Source organism: Patiria miniata, unplaced genomic scaffold, assembly GCF_015706575.1.
Source record: "Patiria miniata isolate m_02_andy unplaced genomic scaffold, ASM1570657v1 HiC_scaffold_27, whole genome shotgun sequence".
NCBI classification, from domain to species: domain Eukaryota; kingdom Metazoa; phylum Echinodermata; class Asteroidea; order Valvatida; family Asterinidae; genus Patiria; species Patiria miniata.
In genome coordinates this window covers 9,758,326-9,779,253 of record NW_024037066.1, presented here as the reverse complement: position 1 = coordinate 9,779,253, position 20,928 = coordinate 9,758,326, and the positions used below count along the sequence as shown (strand labels likewise).

Below are 20,928 nucleotides of genomic sequence, written 5' to 3'. Positions count from 1 at the left end.
CATCAAAAAACGAAATGACCAAATTATCACGAAATACCTTACTGGATTGTAAGGGAATGACGTCTAAAATACCCTGTAAAATCGTGGCTCCTGGTGTGCTAACATTTTCAAGAAAAAATGTATTTTTCCAACACTGGTCAGCCGACCAGCATTGGAGAAAACTGTTTTTTTTTTTATCAAAAACTGCTTGCAAACTCTTTGCTGCACAAACTTCAAAAACTTTTTTTAATTGATTATGGGTACACACCTGTGAAGGGATACAAACCTGCTAGACTGATTCTCTGACCTTACAATTCCCGATAGTCTATAAATTGCTCTGTTTCATCTTAAGTGGGGTCAGGGAACAAAACTACAAGAACATTATTTTCCTTGGTTTTTGAAGCATCTACATAGACAAGCCCAAAACATGAAACAATCTTTTTAACAATATTTGCTATAACATACTAATCCTCCAACTCCATTTATTTCTGAAAGTTGAAGCAAAAACAAATGTTGTACATTCTCTTTAAATACCAAAAATTCAAGTGTGGGAGCAAACCGTACTAACCGATTACAGCATAAATGGGTTTGTAACAAGCACCTTGCTGATTTTCTTGATGCGTTTAGTGGTTAACTCATCTTCATCATCTGTTGAAAACAAGTAAAAAAAAATAAATAAATAAAAAGGAAATGTAAAAAGAAAGATCTGGTAAAATATTATTTTCTTGTGCTGGAAAAGCTTAGTACATATTTATTGGTGACATAGTATCAGTCTGATTTGAGCAGGGTTTGAACCCATGACATGAGAACAATTGCAGCAAGTCTTTCAAGAGAGTTGTGACTAAGGATGACTTGCTGTACGTCGGCCTAATATATACTGTTCAACAATAGCGATGTCAGTCTTAAATGAATAGCATATTTAAGCCGGTTCCCATTTCTTGCATTTTAAAGCCTTTGACAGTACCTTTCTTGCTGGTCAACCACTTTGATCGTCTTTCTGCTTCTTCCACTCCTCTCAACTTCAGTGTCACATTGTCATATATCAGGGGCAATCTGAGAACAGCAGATTTGACAGATTTTTCCTTGTCTTGGACATGTGTTGTGTAATGCACGTTAAAGAACCCAGTGACACTTATCGCTAAGAGAAGGGGTTTGCCCCGGTGTTTCTGGCAGTGGCTGCTTAATGCGCCACAGCACCTTGTAAACCATTATTCATAAATACCTCAGACAGTTTAGCTATTCCTATTGGTCGAGAGCCCGTCACGTGGCCGGTCTTAAACGGATGATAAAGACATGGCTAGCTGGTCTTAAACACTTTTCCAGTGTCACAATAATATGTGGACTCCTAAAAATCCAGTGCCTCTTACCGTTTCATTGGTTGAACGTTCACAATCCTCACGTAGGCATGCGCAACACTACAAGCGAGTCAGAATTTTATAGTTCTAAATTCAAAACGCAACGCCCCAGGTGCGTTCTGCGTGACATCGCGCAGAACATGTTACGCGCGCGTCAATCTCCATAAAAGGGTTGTTTACATCTTACTCGCCAGCTGAACACTCCATTATTTTGCTAGAGGGATGTTTCAAAAAGCATGAAGTGAACTTGTTGAACAAAATCGGGACTTTTTGAACGAATTATTTGAAAAAAATTTACGGATAAGGTATTTATGAATGGGAATAAATATGTGCTCGGTCGGTATTTATCACTCGTTTAATACCGCTTAGAGTCTGGGTGCTGATAATTACCCTCGCCTCCGGCTCGGGTAATTATCAGCACCCAGACTCTAAGCGGTATTAAACGAGTGATAAAAACCTCCGGAGCACACATTTATTCCCTTATAAAGGTGCTACATAATGGTTCTCATATTTCCCATGTACTTCATTTACCTGTCTCTAGTAATAGACATAATTTCCAGCGCCTTGAGTACCTAATTGTTGGTAGATACGTGCGCTATATAAGACTTCGGTATTATTATTATTATCATTCTTGTCTGAAAAACAAAACAATGCAATAAAAAAAAACAAAGAGTTCTTCACTGGCTGATTTTTTTTTTCACAAATCACTGTTTTTGCTTTTCAGTGACTGAAATATCTCATTGTCTGCACTAGCAAGGTACAATTTCACAGGAATAGAACAGAAAGTATCACTAAACAATTTCACCTTAAGGTGATACTCAAAAGATTTAACAAACTTTCAGACACAATTTTTTTGCTGAAGCAATTTTTTTTTTATCTATTTGAGTATTGATGTGTCTCAATTTCATTTCCATGCAATTGTCACTTAACACAAAAATACACTTATGAACTACAAAATCTACATACTTAGCACTTCAATGACACTAGCCTGGGTATAATTTTTTTTTCTTGGAAAGATTTAGGCCTATCCTATCAGGGATAATGGAAAGAGAGATGCTAGGACAGTACAGGGAGATATGAAAAACAGAAATTTAACATAAATTTACAAAGGGCATTACTGAAAGTATAACTGTAGTTATTACCTCGATGTGGCTGACTGGCACTCAGCTTGAATTGAAAAGCTTGGTAGCGCTCAAGAAACTTCCAAAAATCATGGTAATCTTCTGATTTCCTGTGGTAAAATACAGTGAAAATTGACAACCAAAAACCCTGGCATTTCACACAATATTACACAGATATTGACAAATTCCATGACACGAAATCACCAAAGCTCAATTACCTTTTGATAATACTGTCATCCCTAAAAAATATTGCATCCAGCTCCCGTCTGTGCCTCTTCCAGTCAAACATGCCATCGTTGTCCCTGGACAATTTTTCTACCTCAGAACAATTTCCAGACTCATCTCTACAATCTTGTGGTCTCAAAGTCCTATCTTCATCCCATTGGTGAGTTCTAGACAATCGTTCATCTGCATTTGGATCAGTTTGTCTGCTGGAATGTTCAACATCCCCGCTTGATTTCTCAGGCGCAGGGATGTCATCAGCAGTGTACCCATAGAGATTCCAAGCTTTGGAAACCTTTCTTTTCCTTGCGCGTTTTTTCCCACGTTTCTTCCCACGGGACGTCTCACTTCTTTTCGAAGGGCCCTTTCTTGTGGATGAAGCTCTGGTTCCGTCTCTGCTCCTGTGTCTCGACCTTGAGGAGGAGGAATGATCTCTTCTCTTATCCTTTTGGCAATCGGGCATTCTACCCCAGCTGAGATGCTTCTCGGTTCTGGACCTAGAATCATCATTTTTGTCTGCCCTGCGTCTACGTTACTGCCTGCTGTCCCTGCCATCATATGAAGTGTCCTTCATGTTACACCTGCCAGATTTGTCTGATGATTTTAGCCTGGGCTCCATGACACTTGAAGACGCTGTCCCTGTACGACTCATGTCCATTGTCATGACTGCAAGTTTGCTTTAAGGAGACAGCCACCAGTATGGAAAACTGGCCAACATACTTAATTTATCCACCACTTTTTTTTGTTCAATTAATTTTCAAGAGCCAAAAAATTGCATCCTTTCTTACGGTTATTTCCTCCACTTTCCCTCCTGTACCCTTACCCTCTCCTTTGCTTTAGTCCTCTTTGTTAATTAGTCACCTACTTCACGGAGATCCATCAAGATTCAAAACTTGGACTCTTCTTTGAAACACAACACTTTTTTGTAGGCCGTGCATTTTGCTTATTGCAATAATTAATCTTTGGACCAATTTAAAGTATCCATTAAAATAAGGCAGTGGATATTTTGCCGGACACGGCAAACCTTAAGTAAACCTTAGTTTGCCGGATATGCACTGAACATGCGCAGTTACTGTTTTTTTGTACTTAAAAACATTTTCCGGTGACAAATTTTAGTCTGGCTCCATGCCAATATTATCGTTGTAACCTCGTATTCACAAGATGGGATTCAGACCATTTTATAATTTCAGACTTTACTTCCCTTTTAAAAAAAATCCTCCAGAGCCACAAATCTGAAAAAGAAAATGTAATACTCTGCAATAAAATGTTTGAGACATGTTAAAATAACAAAAGAAGAATATTCTTATTTATTTGGGGATGGGAAAAAAAACCTTAAAAATGTGGCGGGGATCGGGATCGAACCCGAGTCATCCCGCTCACTGTACTAGAGCTTTTGCTTAACCATTACACCAAACTTGCTACACAACTTTTGGTGGGAATTTAATACATCTTATAATTCAGCCCTATCTTAAAGAGTACAGCGCCCTCTGTTGATATTTAGTAAACATTAGTTTGCCGTCATTACCTCCGGCAAAATATCCACTATCTTATAATAAGACTAATGAATATTAAACTTAAAGTAAAACAAATCATCATTAAATATTCATACTGACCTATTGCAGTGTCATTGGCTGGCTCTTGTGTTGTCAATGTCATGCATACCACCGTACCGCTAGACTTCAATCAATAGGCCTATTGCAACTGCTTAGTTCTGCGGAAAAAAAATGTTGGGAAATTTCCAAGTGTTTTCTCAGTAAATGCTTCTGCTAATATTGACTTTTTTAGGACATATCACTTTTGGATGCGGTTGTGTACAAAGTCTATGGAGCGTCAAAAACATTTTTTTAACAACAAAATTGGAAATGTTTTTCAGTCCCAGGTTCATGCATTATCACCATCCATCATGACTGACCTTCATTGAGATGATATAATAAAAAGCCTAGCAGTAGCACTGCCTAGCGCAGTAGCACTGCAATAGCGCAACTAGCCATGCTAGCACTAGCAGCGTCCTGTACTCGATTTAAGATTCTTTTGTTTACAATCAAGTTTTTACTTGGGGCCTACAACCTGTTTTTATTCCTCCATGCTACTACATAGTTACCTTTCAAAGCGATATCATATCACCGGTCCCGGCCTGCGCCGACGTTGATTGTGTTTACAAAAAACTCTTGAGTGCCGGTAGACTCTTGGGGGCGCTCTATCTGCGGGAGGCGCCCCAATTTAATTAAGTTTTCAAAGGCGCTTTTGACAGGACCAGCGGGCCGCGGTTCATACGTTTTGTTATGTGTATCCACTTTTATCATTACAATGTGGACCATATTCCTATCTTTGTGTGTGTGGAGTGTACAAATATCCAATTCATGTCAATTTACAATGGCAATGTGATTATTTTATGCCAATAACAACAAATTGTGGTGGAGCCAGATCGCACGTGGCATGCGCTGTCAAATTTCTTACCCGCCGCTTTGGTGTAAATACAACACCTTTGGCTGTATCTGCGTCAGAAGGAAATCATGAAGATGTCAGAAATGTTGAGAGACAAGCTGGAGACGCTGGCTTCCGATCTTCAGTTTCATCAAGCTTCACTTCACAACTCATGAAATTTAATCATGGTCTTCATGCAATTGGGTAAATATCAACGTTTTTTTATGTCAATGTTCTCTGACGACCAGGAAAAAAGTACTAGTAGTAATAAGCCTATAGGTGCAACAATTCACTGCGCGCCTTTCCAATGGGCTCTAGTGCGGCGGACTATGCATTTTTGGGTACACTCTCTCGCAACACATATAGGCCTACTTCAACAAGTTCAAAACCATTTAATGCCATTTTGTCTGACCCTTTTAGGGGCGGGCCATGACGTTAAAAAGTGGGGGGGGGGGGCTGCGCCGGCAAAAGAACGATTCCGATAATTTTACCTTTTCTTTTCTTTTCTGCACTTGGCCAGCTCACCCATGGAGCTGCTTACCCAAGTGAAAATAAAATAATTCAAGAATTTTGCCATTGCTGGGAGTTGGCCATATTTTTAAACAGTAGGGGCTAAATGGCGTAAACAAACAAAAAATCGGCTGCAACAGGCAATAGTTTTTTTTTCTCAATCCAATATCAGTTGGGCAATTTCCAAAGGTTGGCATAATATACCTCAGTCATTGTTCTGCATCCCACTTTTACGGAGATTGTACATTATGAGGCCGTTGAAAGAAACAGCGTTGATGCGAAATCAAATCCCATTTGCTATCAGGCCTGGAATTACAACATTCAAAGCATTTCGCGTCTGTTAGGGGATTTGAAATTCCTGCTCTTAATGGTGGCCGTTTCTGTGTTATCCTCTTGGTCTGAAATCCTCTCAAATATTTTCCTTGTTCGTATATTACCCATATAATCCGAGAGCCCATTGAGGTCTCTCACAAAAGGTTTAATGATGGCAGCGAGTAGGTGGGGTGTCCAACCTTCGAAACCGTAAGTGTCATACCCCCGTGCGTCTGGGAGGGGACATCGCCTAAATTTATTTTTTTATGTCTTTCATTAGTACGATTATTCGAACACCAGTCATGAATGAGTCAGCTTTTGCAGAATTTCACCTTACGAATAAAAAATCCCGTGCAAAATTCACTTAAGAACGGCAAGTTAATTGCCGATTTCTGCACGGCTTAAAAAGTAAAAACATACTGTCATAGCGAAATATTACGTAACGCACACATGCTGATAGTAAACGAACCACGCCAAAGCATCGCTACCCACGTACTGCATTGCAAAATACTGTAATGTAACATAGTGCAAAATACGATATTATGCATTAATATTATGCCAGCCTAAATATTCGAGATAGTCATTATTTTGCGAATTACGCAATAATGCAACCTATCACGTTATTAAGAAATAAATGTCCGCGTTAATATGGCCCAGTTAGTCAATTCTCATGGTGTTTACAGATTTTTTGACGATGTATCAAAGCCTACCTGATACATGAATGGACTGTAAAGCAGACTCACTCATGGCGGAGCCTTAATTATTAAAGAGAGATACATTACGAAGAAGGCCTGAAAGCAAGCAAAAGATTTAGGATGTATGATATGGCGAACACTTTAGTATGCCGGGGATCCTAACGGCCATTTGGATTTTCTCCCCAGTTTGATTGGAGTCCTTTTCGGCATAAAAAAGGATGATACAAAATGGCCGGGATCGATGATTTTTCCCTTTAAAAACTGCTATTGAATTGGACACAACAAAGAAGCGCTGTTCTAAACGGGCATGTTTTTCCATTTATCCGGAAAACATAGATCCCAGCTATCGGAAGTCATACACATGTTGAATTAAAGTAACACATTTTCACAGCTGTCCATTGAGTGTTAAACTTTTCCAACCAAAGGCGCACAGTTTCTTAAAAAAGAAAGTAAAAAAAAAAAACCCCGCAATATTTCATATATTATCAGATCAATACATTCATGTGTATAATGGTTCATATAGGGCCTAGAGTGAGTCTTGATTCAAGACATTCTTTGTATTTGATCGAAATAGACCATGGGACTGTTATGAATGTGTACTTTTAAGTGGAGGAAGGGGGAAACCTATATGTATAATTATTTGTTTATGAATTAAATGATTGATGCAAAAAAATACTAAAGAGGCCTATACATTATGCATAAATCAGAACCTCTACAATACCGTGAGATCAGGAAGTAGGAGTGTTTCTGGGGGTGTAGAAGTTTTTGAAAAAGAATGAATAATTCACAAATAATGCATTGTTATTCAAAAACTGTGTAACACTCTGTTATTTTAGCTTATAGTGAAGGTTTCGCTCTTGTGCTCAAAAATTTAATTAACAGTAAATAATTAGTGCTAATTAGGCCATTCTTAAACATGGATGCACACGGGATTTCTCATCCTTAAGTTATTGGTCATTGATAAATTATTCGAAAACTATATTTTCGCTTTGGAACCGTGCTTGTGCGCGATATTCTAATTAAAAGTCAATTTTGGGGGGTCTTTAGGTGGTGCCCCCTCCGAAACGCACGGGGTGTGTCACTTAAGAGTGACGGTTTTGAAGATTGGACACCCCCACGTACTCGCTGCCACCATAAAACCGTTTGTGCGCGATATTCTAATTAAACCTCAATGGACTCTCGGACTTCTGCCACATCAGGAGTTCCGCAAGGAGCTGTGCTCGGACCACTACTGCTGACTTTACCTGCCGAGCAAGTTGACTTCACAAGTGAGACTATTCGCTGACGATTGCCTTGTTTACCAACAAATATCACCTGACAAGGACACCTCAACTCTACAAAACAATTTCAAGTTGCTCGAATCGTGGCAGAATGAATGGCTCATGAACTTTAATCCATCGAAGTGCTGTACTATCACATTTGCTTACCGGAATCCTCCAAAAAGATCCTACACCTTTTGTGGGGAGCAACTCACATCGAACACAGCTTGCTGCAGCCAAAACCCAGAAATTTTTGGAGTATGCAGTGACTGTGTGGGACACACACTGAGTGTAATATACCGTAACACTGGACAGAGTCCAAAAATATGCAACAAGATTCTGCACAAAAAAATTACAGTATAGTAAGAGGGAACAGTCACTGGAATCCTGGAGCACATCAAGTGGGGAGACATGGAAGAGCAAAGGAAGATACAAAGGCTATCAGTGCTCTACAAAATCAATCATGAGCTGGTTTACATCTCACGAGCAGATCACCTCAACTGAAACACAAGAAATACCAGGGGGCACCAACAAAAATTCTACAAATGACATGCAACCAAGGAAGCCTACTGGAACTCTTTCTTCCCGAGAATAATTACAGGATGGAAGAAGTTGCCAGCAAACGTCGTCAACTCTAGGACACTACTTGCATTCAAGGATAGGGCATCCAAGCACTACATGGACAACTACATGTAAGGTTATTTACTAAAAAAGTTAGTGTGATATTCCTGAGTGAATTTTACGGACTCAACCAGAACCAGAAACATGCACATTTCGTGGTTTTCAGGACGCAGTGCCCCTTTAGTTTCGCTTTACGAACTATTTTGTCAACTTCCAAAACCTGTTGGAGCTAATATCGACTGTCCATCCTCAAATTAAACATGTTCCTACTGGCGTCTTTCGACTTTCCGATGTTTTTTTTTAAGACATGATAATGCTCACTTTCTTCCTTGTAAACAACATGCTAATTGTAAAAAGAAATGGCCTCAAGGTGTTAACCTTCTGTATGGCCCTTTATTGGAGAAGTGATATAGGATAGTGGCCTTGAATAAGGAAGCAATGAACATTGTTAAAAATTGTTTAAACAACACCTTTTAAAAAGACCGTTTGATCGTTTTGCCTTTGCTAGCTATAGGGTTTTCACGGGCATCCGTTCATCAATTTTCCTGTAACCCTCGGACGCTATCATGCATGGCAGGCTGATAAAGCTGATGTGGTTCAACGTCGCAGCTACTCAAGGAATTCTTCAACACTGCTGAGTCTGGTAAGTGTTTGCACTTCTTATGTAACTGAATTATTGTTTTAATAATGTTACAGGGTGAGTAAAAAAAATGCGGAACCAAACCCCAAAACATTATATTTCATATATGCAGCACCCAAAATAATATGACTGGAAAGCCAATTTTACAAGGTATCGTTTGATGAAAAAAAATAACTGAAATTAGTCAATTCGTTTAGAAAATATCATCATTTACACACAATACCCTAAAACCTGTCTCGTCCCCCCCAAATGAGATTGAAAGAATCGTCGTCGCATCTTTCTTCAAACATCACCGGCGATTAAATCTCAGTATAAACGATAAAACATATTCAACAGAATCCCTTCGAAGGCCCGTCCTTTAAAAAAAGTATATTTTATTCATTAAATTGTTTGCCAGGTTTGTTAATAAAGATATGCTACAGTTGGTAGTAGTTGTTGATATATGTATTCTGTGTCATTTTCTTTGTTGTTCCAAACAGTCAAAACACACAATGAATGGCTTTTTTTGGACGAGACGGGTTTTAGGGTCATTGTGTTTAAATGGTGATGTTCTTTGAACGGATTGAGCAATTTGTATATATTTTTAAAATAAAAAAGTAGCTTATGAAATTTGCTTTTCAGTCATTATTGTTGTCGGTGCTAAATATTCTTTTAAATATGAAATATATTTTATGGGATTTGGGTTCCGCTTTTTCTGACTCACCCTGTATAACGGCTCTTACCTCAATGTATATTCCAAGCCATACGACAATAAAGGCAATAGGATGATTTGCTTTTGTTGAGATAATTTGACATATCCATATGCGGTTAGTTTGAGACTAATTCTGTGCACTATTTGACTGCCTGTCAGCGAACCCTGGGCCAGCTATGATATGACTTATGCTAAATCTCGAGTATGAGTCCCTTTTTAGAAAGAAATTCTCGGATTTTTGACATGGATAGGGGGCTGGATATTGTGGCTACAGTTCCCAACAAATTTAAAGTCCGCAGATCAAATACAAAGTTGCAGATAATTTGACATGCGCATCCATGTTTTGGCCAAGGTTATATATGTACAATATATGTACAATCTATTTGACTGCCTATCAGTTGATGCTCTTCCAGCTAAGATGTGACTAGCAATATCTCATTTTTTAGTGCCCTTGCCATCAGTAATTCTGGAATATTTTGACATGGATAGGGACCTTGCTAGTGTGACTACATTATACAACACGTTTGAATTCGGCAGATACCTGTAGACAATTAGAGATACGTATCGATGTTTCGGCCGACTATATTTCTGTGCAGTATTCTCCATTTGCCTTCCGTCAGTCTGTTGGCCCTCTGCCAGCTATGACATGAATATGGCAGTGGCGTTGTCATCAGAAATCTCGAAATATTTTGACATGGATGTGGAGCTAGGAAATGTGGCTACATTCTCCCACAAGTATGGAGTTGGCTGACTAAATATAACTGGAGAAAATTAGGGATATGCAACTATGTTTTGGCTGAGGTTATTTCTGTGCGGTTTTGCATTTTGACTGCCTATTATTTGGCGCTCCATCAGCTATGACATGACTTGCTATATCTCGACATGTAGTGCCCTTCTTCAGAAATCTCAGAATATTTTGAAATCTGAATATAGAGCTAGTAAGAGTGGCTACATTCTCCCACAAGTTTGGAGTCGTCAGCCCAAATATGAATGGGAAACTTATTGACGCAACTATGTTTTTGACCAAGTTTATTTCTTTGCGGTTTTTTATTCGACTGCCTAACTTTGGCCTTCAATCAGCTATGACGTGACTTACTATATCTCGACTTTAAGTGCCCTCTTCATCAAAAACTTCATCATCCAACTATTTTGACACGGATGTGGAGCTAGTTAGCGTGGCTACATTCTCTTATAAGTTTGGAGTCAGCAGTGGTCAGTTTCGTTTTTGTGCAGTAAGTCCCATAGCAAGGGCTGTCAGCGCCAGCCGACATGGCTCTCATGTGTCGCGGTCTAAAGGTTCCTTAACATGGATGGATTTTGACAAAGTATAGCTTGTTGGATAGCGGATGAATAGGCCAACAAGCTGACAAATCGGCAAGGCTTCAGATTTGAAACTTTTGGAGTGAGCCCCAGACGTATGTACACGATGCCCCCAGTTTCGTTTTTGTGCAGTAAGTCCCATAGCAAGGGCTGTCAGCGCCAGCCGACATGGCTCTCGTATCTCGGTCTAAATGTTCCTTAACATGAATGGATTTTGACAAACTATAGCTTGTTGGATAGCGGATGAATGGGCCAACAAGCCGACAAATCGTCAAGGCTTCAGACTTGAAACTTTTGGAGTGAGCCCCAGACGTAGGAACATGATGCCCCCAGTTTCGTTTTTGTGCAGTAAGTCCCATAGCAAGGGCTGTCAGCGCCAGCCGACATGGCTCTCATGTGTCTCGGTCTAAATGTACCTTAACATAGATGGATTTTGACAAACTATAGCTTGTTGGATAGCGGAGGAATGGGCCAACAAGCCGACAAATCGTCAAGGCTTCAGATCTGAAACTTTTGGAGTGAGCCCCAGACGTAAGTACATGATGCCCCCAGTTTCGTTTTTGTGCAGTAAGTCCCATAGCAAGGGCTATCAGCGCCAGCCGACATGGCTCTCATGTGTCTCGGTCTAAATATACCGTAACATGGATGGATTTTGACAAACTATAGCTTGTTGGATAGCGGATGAATGGGCTAACAAGCCGACAAATCGTCAAGGCTTCAGACTTGAAACTTTTGGAATGAGCCCCAGACGTAGGTACATGATGCCCCCAGTTTCGTTTTTGTGCAGTAAGTCCCATAGCAAAGGCTGTCAGCGCCAGCCGACATGGCTCTCATGTGTCTCGGTCTAAATGTACCTTAGCATTGATGGATTTTTGACAAACTATAGCTTGTTGGATAGCGGTTGAATGGGCCAACAAGCCGACAAATCGTCAAGGCTTCAGACTTGAAACTTTTGGAGTGAGCCCCACACGTAGGTACATGATGCCCCCAGTTTCGTTTTGTGCAGTAAGTCCCATAGCACGGGCTGTCAGCGCCAGCCGATATGGCTCTCATGTGTCTCGGTTTAAATGTACCTTAACATGGATGGATTTTGACAAACTATAGCTTTTTGGACAGCGGTTGAATGGGTTAACAAGCCAAGAAATCGTCAAGGCTTCAGACTTGAAACTTTTGGAGTGAGCCTCAGACGTAGGTACATGATGCCCCCAGTTTCGTTTTTGTGCAGTAAGTTCCATAGCAAGGGCTGTCAGCGTCAGCCGACATGGCTCTCATGTGTCTCGGTGTAAATGTACCTTACCATGGATGGATTTTGACAAACTATAGCTTGTTGGATAGCGGATGAATGGGCCAACAAGCCCACAAATCGTCAAGGCTTCAGATTTGTCACTTTTGGAGTGAGTTCCAGATGTAGGCACATGATGCCCCCAGTTTCGTTTTTGTGCAGTAAGTCCCATAGCAAGGGCTGTCAGCGCCAGACGACATGGCTCTCATGTGTCTCGGTCTAAATGTACCTTAACATGGATGGATTTTGACAAACTATAGCTTGTTGGATAGCGGATGAATGGGCCAACAAGCCGACAAATCGTCAAGGCTTCAGACCAGAAACTTTTGGAGTGAGCCCCAGATGTAGGCACATGATGCCCCCAGTTTCGTTTTTGTGCAGTAAGTCCCATAGCAAGGGCTGTCAGCGCCAGCCGACATGGCTCTCTTGTGTCTCGGTCTAAATGTACCTTAACATGGATGGATTTTGACAAACTATAGCTTGTTGGATAGCGGATGAATGGGCCAACAAGCCTACAGATCGTCAAGGCTTCAGACCTGAAACTTTTAGAGTGAGCCCCAGATGTATGCACATGATGCCCCCAGTTTCGTTTGTGTGCAGTAAGTCCCATCGCAAGGGCTGTCAGCGCCAGCCGACAAGGCTCTCATGTGTCTCGGTCTCAATGTACCTTAACATGGATGGATTTTGACAAACTACGGCTTGTTGGATAGCGGATAAATGGGCCAACAAGCCGACAAATCGTCAAGGCTTCAGACCTGAAACTTTTGGAGTGAGTTCCAGATGTAGGCACATGATGCCCCCAGTTTCGTTTTTGTGCAGTAAGTCCCATAGCAAGGGCTGTCAGCGCCAGCCGACATGGCTCTCATGTGTCTCGGTCTAAATGTACCTTAACATGGATGGATTTTGACAAACTATAGCTTGTTGGATAGCGGATGAATGGGCCAACAAGCCCACAAATCGTCAAGGCTTCAGATTTGTCACTTTTGGAGTGAGCCCCAGATGTAGGCACATGATGCCCCCAGTTTCGTTTTTGTGCAGTAAGTCCCATAGCAAGGGCTGTCAGCGCCAGACGACATGGCTCTCATGTGTCTCGGTCTAAATGTACCTTAACATGGAAGGATTTTGACAAACTATAGCTTGTTGGATAGCGGATGAATGGGCCAACAAGCCGACAAATCGTCAAGGCTTCAGACCTGAAACTTTTGGAGTGAGCCCCAGATGTAGGCACATGATGCCCCCAGTTTCGTTTTTGTGCAGTAAGTCCCATAGCAAGGGCTGTCAGCGCCAGCCGACATGGCTCTCATGTGTCTCGGTCTAAATGTACCTTAACATAGATGGATTTTGACAAACTATAGCTTGTTGATAGCGGAGGAATGGGCCAACAAGCCGACAAATCGTCAAGGCTTCAGATCTGAAACTTTTGGAGTGAGCCCCAGACGTAGGTACATAATGCCCCCAGTTTCGTTTTTGTGCAGTAAGTCCCATAGCAAGGGCTATCAGCGCCAGCCGACATGGCTCTCATGTGTCTCGGTCTAAATATACCGTAACATGGATGGATTTTGACAAACTATAGCTTGTTGGATAGCGGATGAATGGGCTAACAAGCCGACAAATCGTCAAGGCTTCAGACTTGAAACTTTTGGAATGAGCCCCAGACGTAGGTACATGATGCCCCCAGTTTCGTTTTTGTGCAGTAAGTCCCATAGCAAAGGCTGTCAGCGCCAGCCGACATGGCTCTCATGTGTCTCGGTCTAAATGTACCTTAACATGGATGGATTTTGACAAACTATAGCTTGTTGGATAGCGGATGAATGGGCCAACAAGCCGACAAATCGTCAAGGCTTCAGACCTGAAACTTTTGGAGTGAGCTCCAGATGTAGGCACATGATGCCCCAGTTTCGTTTTTGTGCAGTAAGTCCCATAGCAAGGGCTGTCAGCGCCAGCCGACATGGCTCTCATGTGTCTCGGTCTAAATGTACCTTAACATGGATGGATTTTGACAAACTATAGCTTGTTGGATAGCGGATGAATGGGCTAAGAAGCCGACAAATCGTCAAGGCTTCAGACCTGAAACTTTTGGAGTGAGCTCCAGATGTAGGCACATGATGCCCCCAGTTTCGTTTGTGTGCAGTAAGTCCCATAGCAAGGGCTGTCAGCACCAGCCGACATGGCTCTCATGTGTCTCGGTCTCAATGTACCTTAACATGGATGGATTTTGACAAACTACGGTTTGTTGGATAGCGGATAAATGGGCCAACAAGCCGACAAATCGTCAAGGCTTCAGACCTGAAACTTTTGGAGTGAGTTCCAGATGTAGGCACATGATGCCCCCAGTTTCGTTTTTGTGCAGTAAGTCCCATAGCAAGGGCTGTCAGCGCCAGCCGACATGGCTCTCATGTGTCTCGGTCTAAATGTACCTTAACATGGATGGAATTTGACAAACTATAGCTTGTTGGATAGCGGATGAATGGGCCAACAAGCCGACAGATCGTCAAGGCTTCAGACCTGAAACTTTTAGAGTGAGCTCCAGATGTAGGCACATGATGCCCCCAGTTTCGTTTGTGTGCAGTAAGTCCCATAGCAAGGGCTGTCAGCGCCAGCCGACATGGCTCTCATGTGTCTCGGTCTAAATGTACCTTAACATGGATAAATTTTGACAAACTATAGCTTGTTGGATAGCTAATGAATGGGCCAACAAGCCGACAAATCGTCAAAGCTTCAGACCTGAAACTTTTGGAGTGAGCCCCAGATGTAGGCACATGATGCCCCCAGTTTCGTTTTTGTGCAGTAAGTCCCATAGCAAGGGCTGTCAGCGCCAGCCGACATGGCTCTCATGTGTCTCGGTCTCAATGTACCTTAACATGGATGGATTTTGACAAACTACGGCTTGTTGGATAGCGGATAAATGGGCCAACAAGCCGACAAATCGTCAAGGCTTCAGACCTGAAACTTTTGGAGTGAGTTCCAGATGTAGGCACATGATGCCCCCAGTTTCGTTTTTGTGCAGTAAGTCCCATAGCAAGGGCTGTCAGCACCAGCCGACATGGCTCTCATGTGTCTCGGTCTAAATGTACCTTAACATGGATGGATTTTGACAAACTATAGCTTGTTGGATAGCGGATGAATGGGCCAACAAGCCCACAAATCGTCAAGGCTTCAGATTTGTCACTTTTGGAGTGAGCCCCAGATGTAGGCACATGATGCCCCCAGTTTCGTTTTTGTGCAGTAAGTTCCATAGCAAGGGCTGTCAGCGCCAGCCGACATGGCTCTCATGTGTCTCGGTCTAAATGTACCTTAACATGGAAGGATTTTGACAAACTATAGCTTGTTGGATAGCGGATGAATGGGCCAACAAGCCGACAAATCGTCAAGGCTTCAGACCTGAAACTTTTGGAGTGAGCTTCAGATGTAGGCACATGATGCCCCCAGTTTCGTTTTTGTGCAGTAAGTCCCATAGCAAGGGCTGTCAGAGCCAGCCGACATGGCTCTCATGTGTCTCGGTCTAAATGTACCTTAACATGAATGGATTTTGACAAACTACAACTTGTTGGATAGCGGATGAATGGACCAACAAAGCGGCAAATCGTCAAGGCTTCAGACCTGAAACTTTTGGAGTGAGCTCCATATGTAGGCACATGATGCTCCCAGTTTCGTTTTTGTGCAGTAAGTCCAATAACAAGGGCTGTTAGCGCCAGCCGACATGGCTCTCATGTGTCTCGGTCTAAATGTACCTTAACATAGATGGATTTTGACAAACTATAGCTTGTTGGATAGCGGATGAATGGGCCAACAAGCCGACAGATCGTCAAGGCTTCAGACCTGAAACCTTTGGAGTGAGCCCCAGATGTAGGCACATGATGCCCCCAGTTTCGTTTTTGTGCAGAAAGTCCCATAGCAAGGGCTGTCAGCGCCAGCCGACATGGCTCTCATGTGTCTCGGTCTAAATGTACCTTAACATGGATGGATTTTGACAAACTATAGCTTGTTGGATAGCGGATGAATGGGCCAACAAGCCGACAAATCGTCAAGGCTTCAGACCTGAAACTTTTGGAGTGAGCTCCAGATGTATGCACATGATGCCCCAGTTTCGTTTTTGTGCAGTAAGTCCCATAGCAAGGGCTGTCAGCGCCAGCCGACATGGCTCTCATGTGTCTCGGTCTAAATGTACCTTAACATGGATGGATTTTGACAAACTATAGCTTGTTGGATAGCGGATGAATGGGCCAACAAGCCGACAAATCGTCAAGGCTTCAGACCTGAAACTTTTGGAGTGAGCTCCAGATGTAGGCACATGATGCCCCCAGTTTCGTTTGTGTGCAGTAAGTCCCATAGCAAGGGCTGTCAGCGCCAGCCGACATGGCTCTCATGTGTCTCGGTCTAAATGTACCTTAACATGGATGGATTTTGACAAACTACGGTTTGTTGGATAGCGGATGAATGGGCCAACAAGCCGACAAATCGTCAAGGCTTCAGACCTGAAACTTTTGGAGTGAGTTCCAGATGTAGGCACATGATGCCCCCAGTTTCGTTTTTGTGCAGTAAGTCCCATAGCAAGGGCTGTCAGCGCCAGCCGACATGGCTCTCATGTGTCTCGGTCTAAATGTACCTTAACATGGATGGATTTTGACAAACTATAGCTTGTTGGATAGCGGATGAATGGGCCAACAAGCCGACAAATCGTCAAGGCTTCAGACCTGAAACTTTTAGAGTGAGCTCCAGATGTAGGCACATGATGCCCCCAGTTTCGTTTTTGTGCAGTAAGTCCCATAGCAAGGGCTGTCAGCGCCAGCCGACATGGCTCTCATGTGTCTCGGTCTAAATGTACCTTAACATGGATGGATTTTGACAAACTATAGCTTGTTGGATAGCGGATGAATGGGCCAACAAGCCGACAAATCGTCAAGGCTTCAGACCTGAAACTTTTGGAGTGAGCCCCAGATGTAGGCACATGATGCCCCCAGTTTCGTTTTTGTGCAGTAAGTCCCATAGCAAGGGCTGTCAGCGCCAGCCGACATGGCTCTCATGTGTCTCGGTCTAAATGTACCTTAACATGGATGGATTTTGACAAACTACGGTTTGTTGGATAGCGGATGAATGGGCCAACAAGCCGACAAATCGTCAAGGCTTCAGACCTGAAACTTTTGGAGTGAGTTCCAGATGTAGGCACATGATGCCCCCAGTTTCGTTTTTGTGCAGTAAGTCCCATAGCAAGGGCTGTCAGCGCCAGCCGACATGGCTCTCATGTGTCTCGGTCTAAATGTACCTTAACATGGATGGATTTTGACAAACTATAGCTTGTTGGATAGCGGATGAATGGGCCAACAAGCCGACAAATCGTCAAGGCTTCAGACCTGAAACTTTTGGAGTGAGCCCCAGATGTAGGCACATGATGCCCCCAGTTTCGTTTTTGTGCAGTAAGTCCCATAGCAAGGGCTGTCAGCGCCAGCCGACATGGCTCTCATGTGTCTCGGTCTAAATGTACCTTAACATGGATGGATTTTGACAAACTATAGCTTGTTGGATAGCGGATGAATGGGCCAACAAGCCCACAAATCGTCAAGGCTTCAGACCTGAAACTTTTGGAGTGAGCCCCAGATGTAGGCACATGATGCCCCCAGTTTCGTTTTTGTGCAGTAAGTCCCATAGCAAGGGCTGTCAGCGCCAGCCGACATGGCTCTCATGTGTCTCGGTCTAAATGTACCTTAACATGGATGGATTTTGACAAACTATAGCTTGTTGGATAGCGGATGAATGGGCCAACAAGCCGACAAATCGTCAAGGCTTCAGACCTGAAACTTTTGGAGTGAGCCCCAGATGTAGGCACATGATGCCCCCAGTTTCGTTTTTGTGCAGTAAGTCCCATAGCAAGGGCTGTCAGCGCCAGCCGACATGGCTCTCATGTGTCTCGGTCTAAATGTACCTTAACATGGATGGATTTTGACAAACTATAGCTTGTTGGATAGCGGATGAATGGGCCAACAAGCGACAAATCGTCAAGGCTTCAGACCTGAAACTTTTGGAGTGAGCTCCAGATGTAGGCACATGATGCCCCAGTTTCGTTTTTGTGCAGTAAGTCCCATAGCAAGGGCTGTCAGCGCCAGCCGACATGGCTCTCATGTGTCTCGGTCTAAATGTACCTTAACATGGATGGATTTTGACAAACTATAGCTTGTTGGATAGCGGATGAATGGGCCAACAAGCCGACAAATCGTCAAGGCTTCAGACCTGAAACTTTTGGAGTGAGCCCCAGATGTAGGCACATGATGCCCCCAGTTTCGTTTTTGTGCAGTAAGTCCCATAGCAAGGGCTGTCAGCGCCAGCCGACATGGCTCTCATGTGTCTCGGTCTAAATGTACCTTAACATGGATGGATTTTGACAAACTATAGCTTGTTGGATAGCGGATGAATGGGCCAACAAGCCGACAAATCGTCAAGGCTTCAGACCTGAAACTTTTGGAGTGAGCTCCAGATGTAGGCACATGATGCCCCAGTTTCGTTTTTGTGCAGTAAGTCCCATAGCAAGGGCTGTCAGCGCCAGCCGACATGGCTCTCATGTGTCTCGGTCTAAATGTACCTTAACATGGATGGATTTTGACAAACTATAGCTTGTTGGATAGCGGATGAATGGGCCAACAAGCCGACAAATCGTCAAGGCTTCAGACCTGAAACTTTTGGAGTGAGCTCCAGATGTAGGCACATGATGCCCCCAGTTTCGTTTTTGTGCAGTAAGTCCCATAGCAAGGGCTGTCAGCGCCAGCCGACATGGCTCTCATGTGTCTCGGTCTAAATGTACCTTAACATGGATGGATTTTGACAAACTATAGCTTGTTGGATAGCGGATGAATGGGCCAACAAGCCGACAAATCGTCAAGGCTTCAGACCTGAAACTTTTGGAGTGAGCTCCAGATGTAGGCACATGATGCCCCCAGTTTCGTTTTTGTGCAGTAAGTCCCATAGCAAGGGCTGTCAGCGCCAGCCGACATGGCTCTCATGTGTCTCGGTCTAAATGTACCTTAACATGGATGGATTTTGACAAACTATAGCTTGTTGGATAGCGGATGAATGGGCCAACAAGCCGACAAATCGTCAAGGCTTCAGACCTGAAACTTTTGGAGTGAGCTCCAGATGTAGGCACATGATGCCCCCAGTTTCGTTTTTGTGCAGTAAGTCCCATAGCAAGGGCTGTCAGCGCCAGCCGACATGGCTCTCATGTGTCTCGGTCTAAATGTACCTTAACATGGATGGATTTTGACAAACTATAGCTTGTTGGATAGCGGATGAATGGGCCAACAAGCCGACAAATCGTCAAGGCTTCAGACCTGAAACTTTTGGAGTGAGCCCCAGATGTAGGCACATGATGCCCCCAGTTTCGTTTTTGTGCAGTAAGTCCCATAGCAAGGGCTGTCAGCGCCAGCCGACATGGCTCTCATGTGTCTCGGTCTAAATGTACCTTAACATGGATGGATTTTGACAAACTATAGCTTGTTGGATAGCGGATGAATGGGCCAACAAGCCGACAAATCGTCAAGGCTTCAGACCTGAAACTTTTGGAGTGAGCCCCAGATGTAGGCACATGATGCCCCCAGTTTCGTTTTTGTGCAGTAAGTCCCATAGCAAGGGCTGTCAGCGCCAGCCGACATGGCTCTCATGTGTCTCGGTCTAAATGTACCTTAACATGGATGGATTTTGACAAACTATAGCTTGTTGGATAGCGGATGAATGGGCCAACAAGCCGACAAATCGTCAAGGCTTCAGACCTGAAACTTTTGGAGTGAGCCCCAGATGTAGGCACATGATGCCCCCAGTTTCGTTTTTGTGCAGTAAGTCCCATAGCAAGGGCTGTCAGCGCCAGCCGACATGGCTCTCATGTGTCTCGGTCTAAATGTACCTTAACATGGATGGATTTTGACAAACTATAGCTTGTTGGATAGCGGATGAATGGGCCAACAAGCCGACAAATCGTCAAGGCTTCAGACCTGAAACTTTTGGAGTGAGCCCCAGATGTAGGCACATGATGCCCCCAGTTTCGTTTTTGTGCAGTAAGTCCCATAGCAAGGGCTGTCAGCGCCAGCCGACATGGCTCTCATGTGTCTCGGTCTAAATGTACCTTAACATGGATGGATTTTGACAAACTATAGCTTGTTGGATAGCGGATGAATGGGCCAACAAGCCGACAAATCGTCAAGGCTTCAGACCTGAAACTTTTGGAGTGAGCCCCAGATGTAGGCACATGATGCCCCCAGTTTCGTTTTTGTGCAGTAAGTCCCATAGCAAGGGCTGTCAGCGCCAGCCGACATGGCTCTCATGTGTCTCGGTCTAAATGTACCTTAACATGGATGGATTTTGACAAACTATAGCTTGTTGGATAGCGGATGAATGGGCCAACAAGCCGACAAATCGTCAAGGCTTCAGACCTGAAACTTTTGGAGTGAGCCCCAGATGTAGGCACATGATGCCCCCAGTTTCGTTTTTGTGCAGTAAGTCCCATAGCAAGGGC

The 20,928-nt window shown here is 43.3% G+C and overlaps 1 protein-coding gene across 1 annotated transcript; it reads right to left on the bottom strand.

Annotated features, from left to right (window-relative positions):
* Positions 1-277: 277 nt before the first annotated feature.
* LOC119734179 lies at positions 278-3,762 on the bottom strand. Its single transcript, XM_038207529.1, has 5 exons — positions 2,674-3,762; positions 2,477-2,565; positions 1,961-1,969; positions 944-1,075; positions 278-627 (listed from the first exon to the last, which is right to left on the bottom strand). Exons 1-5 carry the CDS (start codon positions 3,138-3,140, stop codon positions 551-553), a joined length of 774 nt encoding a protein of 257 aa, XP_038063457.1. The 5' UTR covers positions 3,141-3,762; the 3' UTR covers positions 278-550.
* Positions 3,763-20,928: the final 17,166 nt, after the last annotated feature.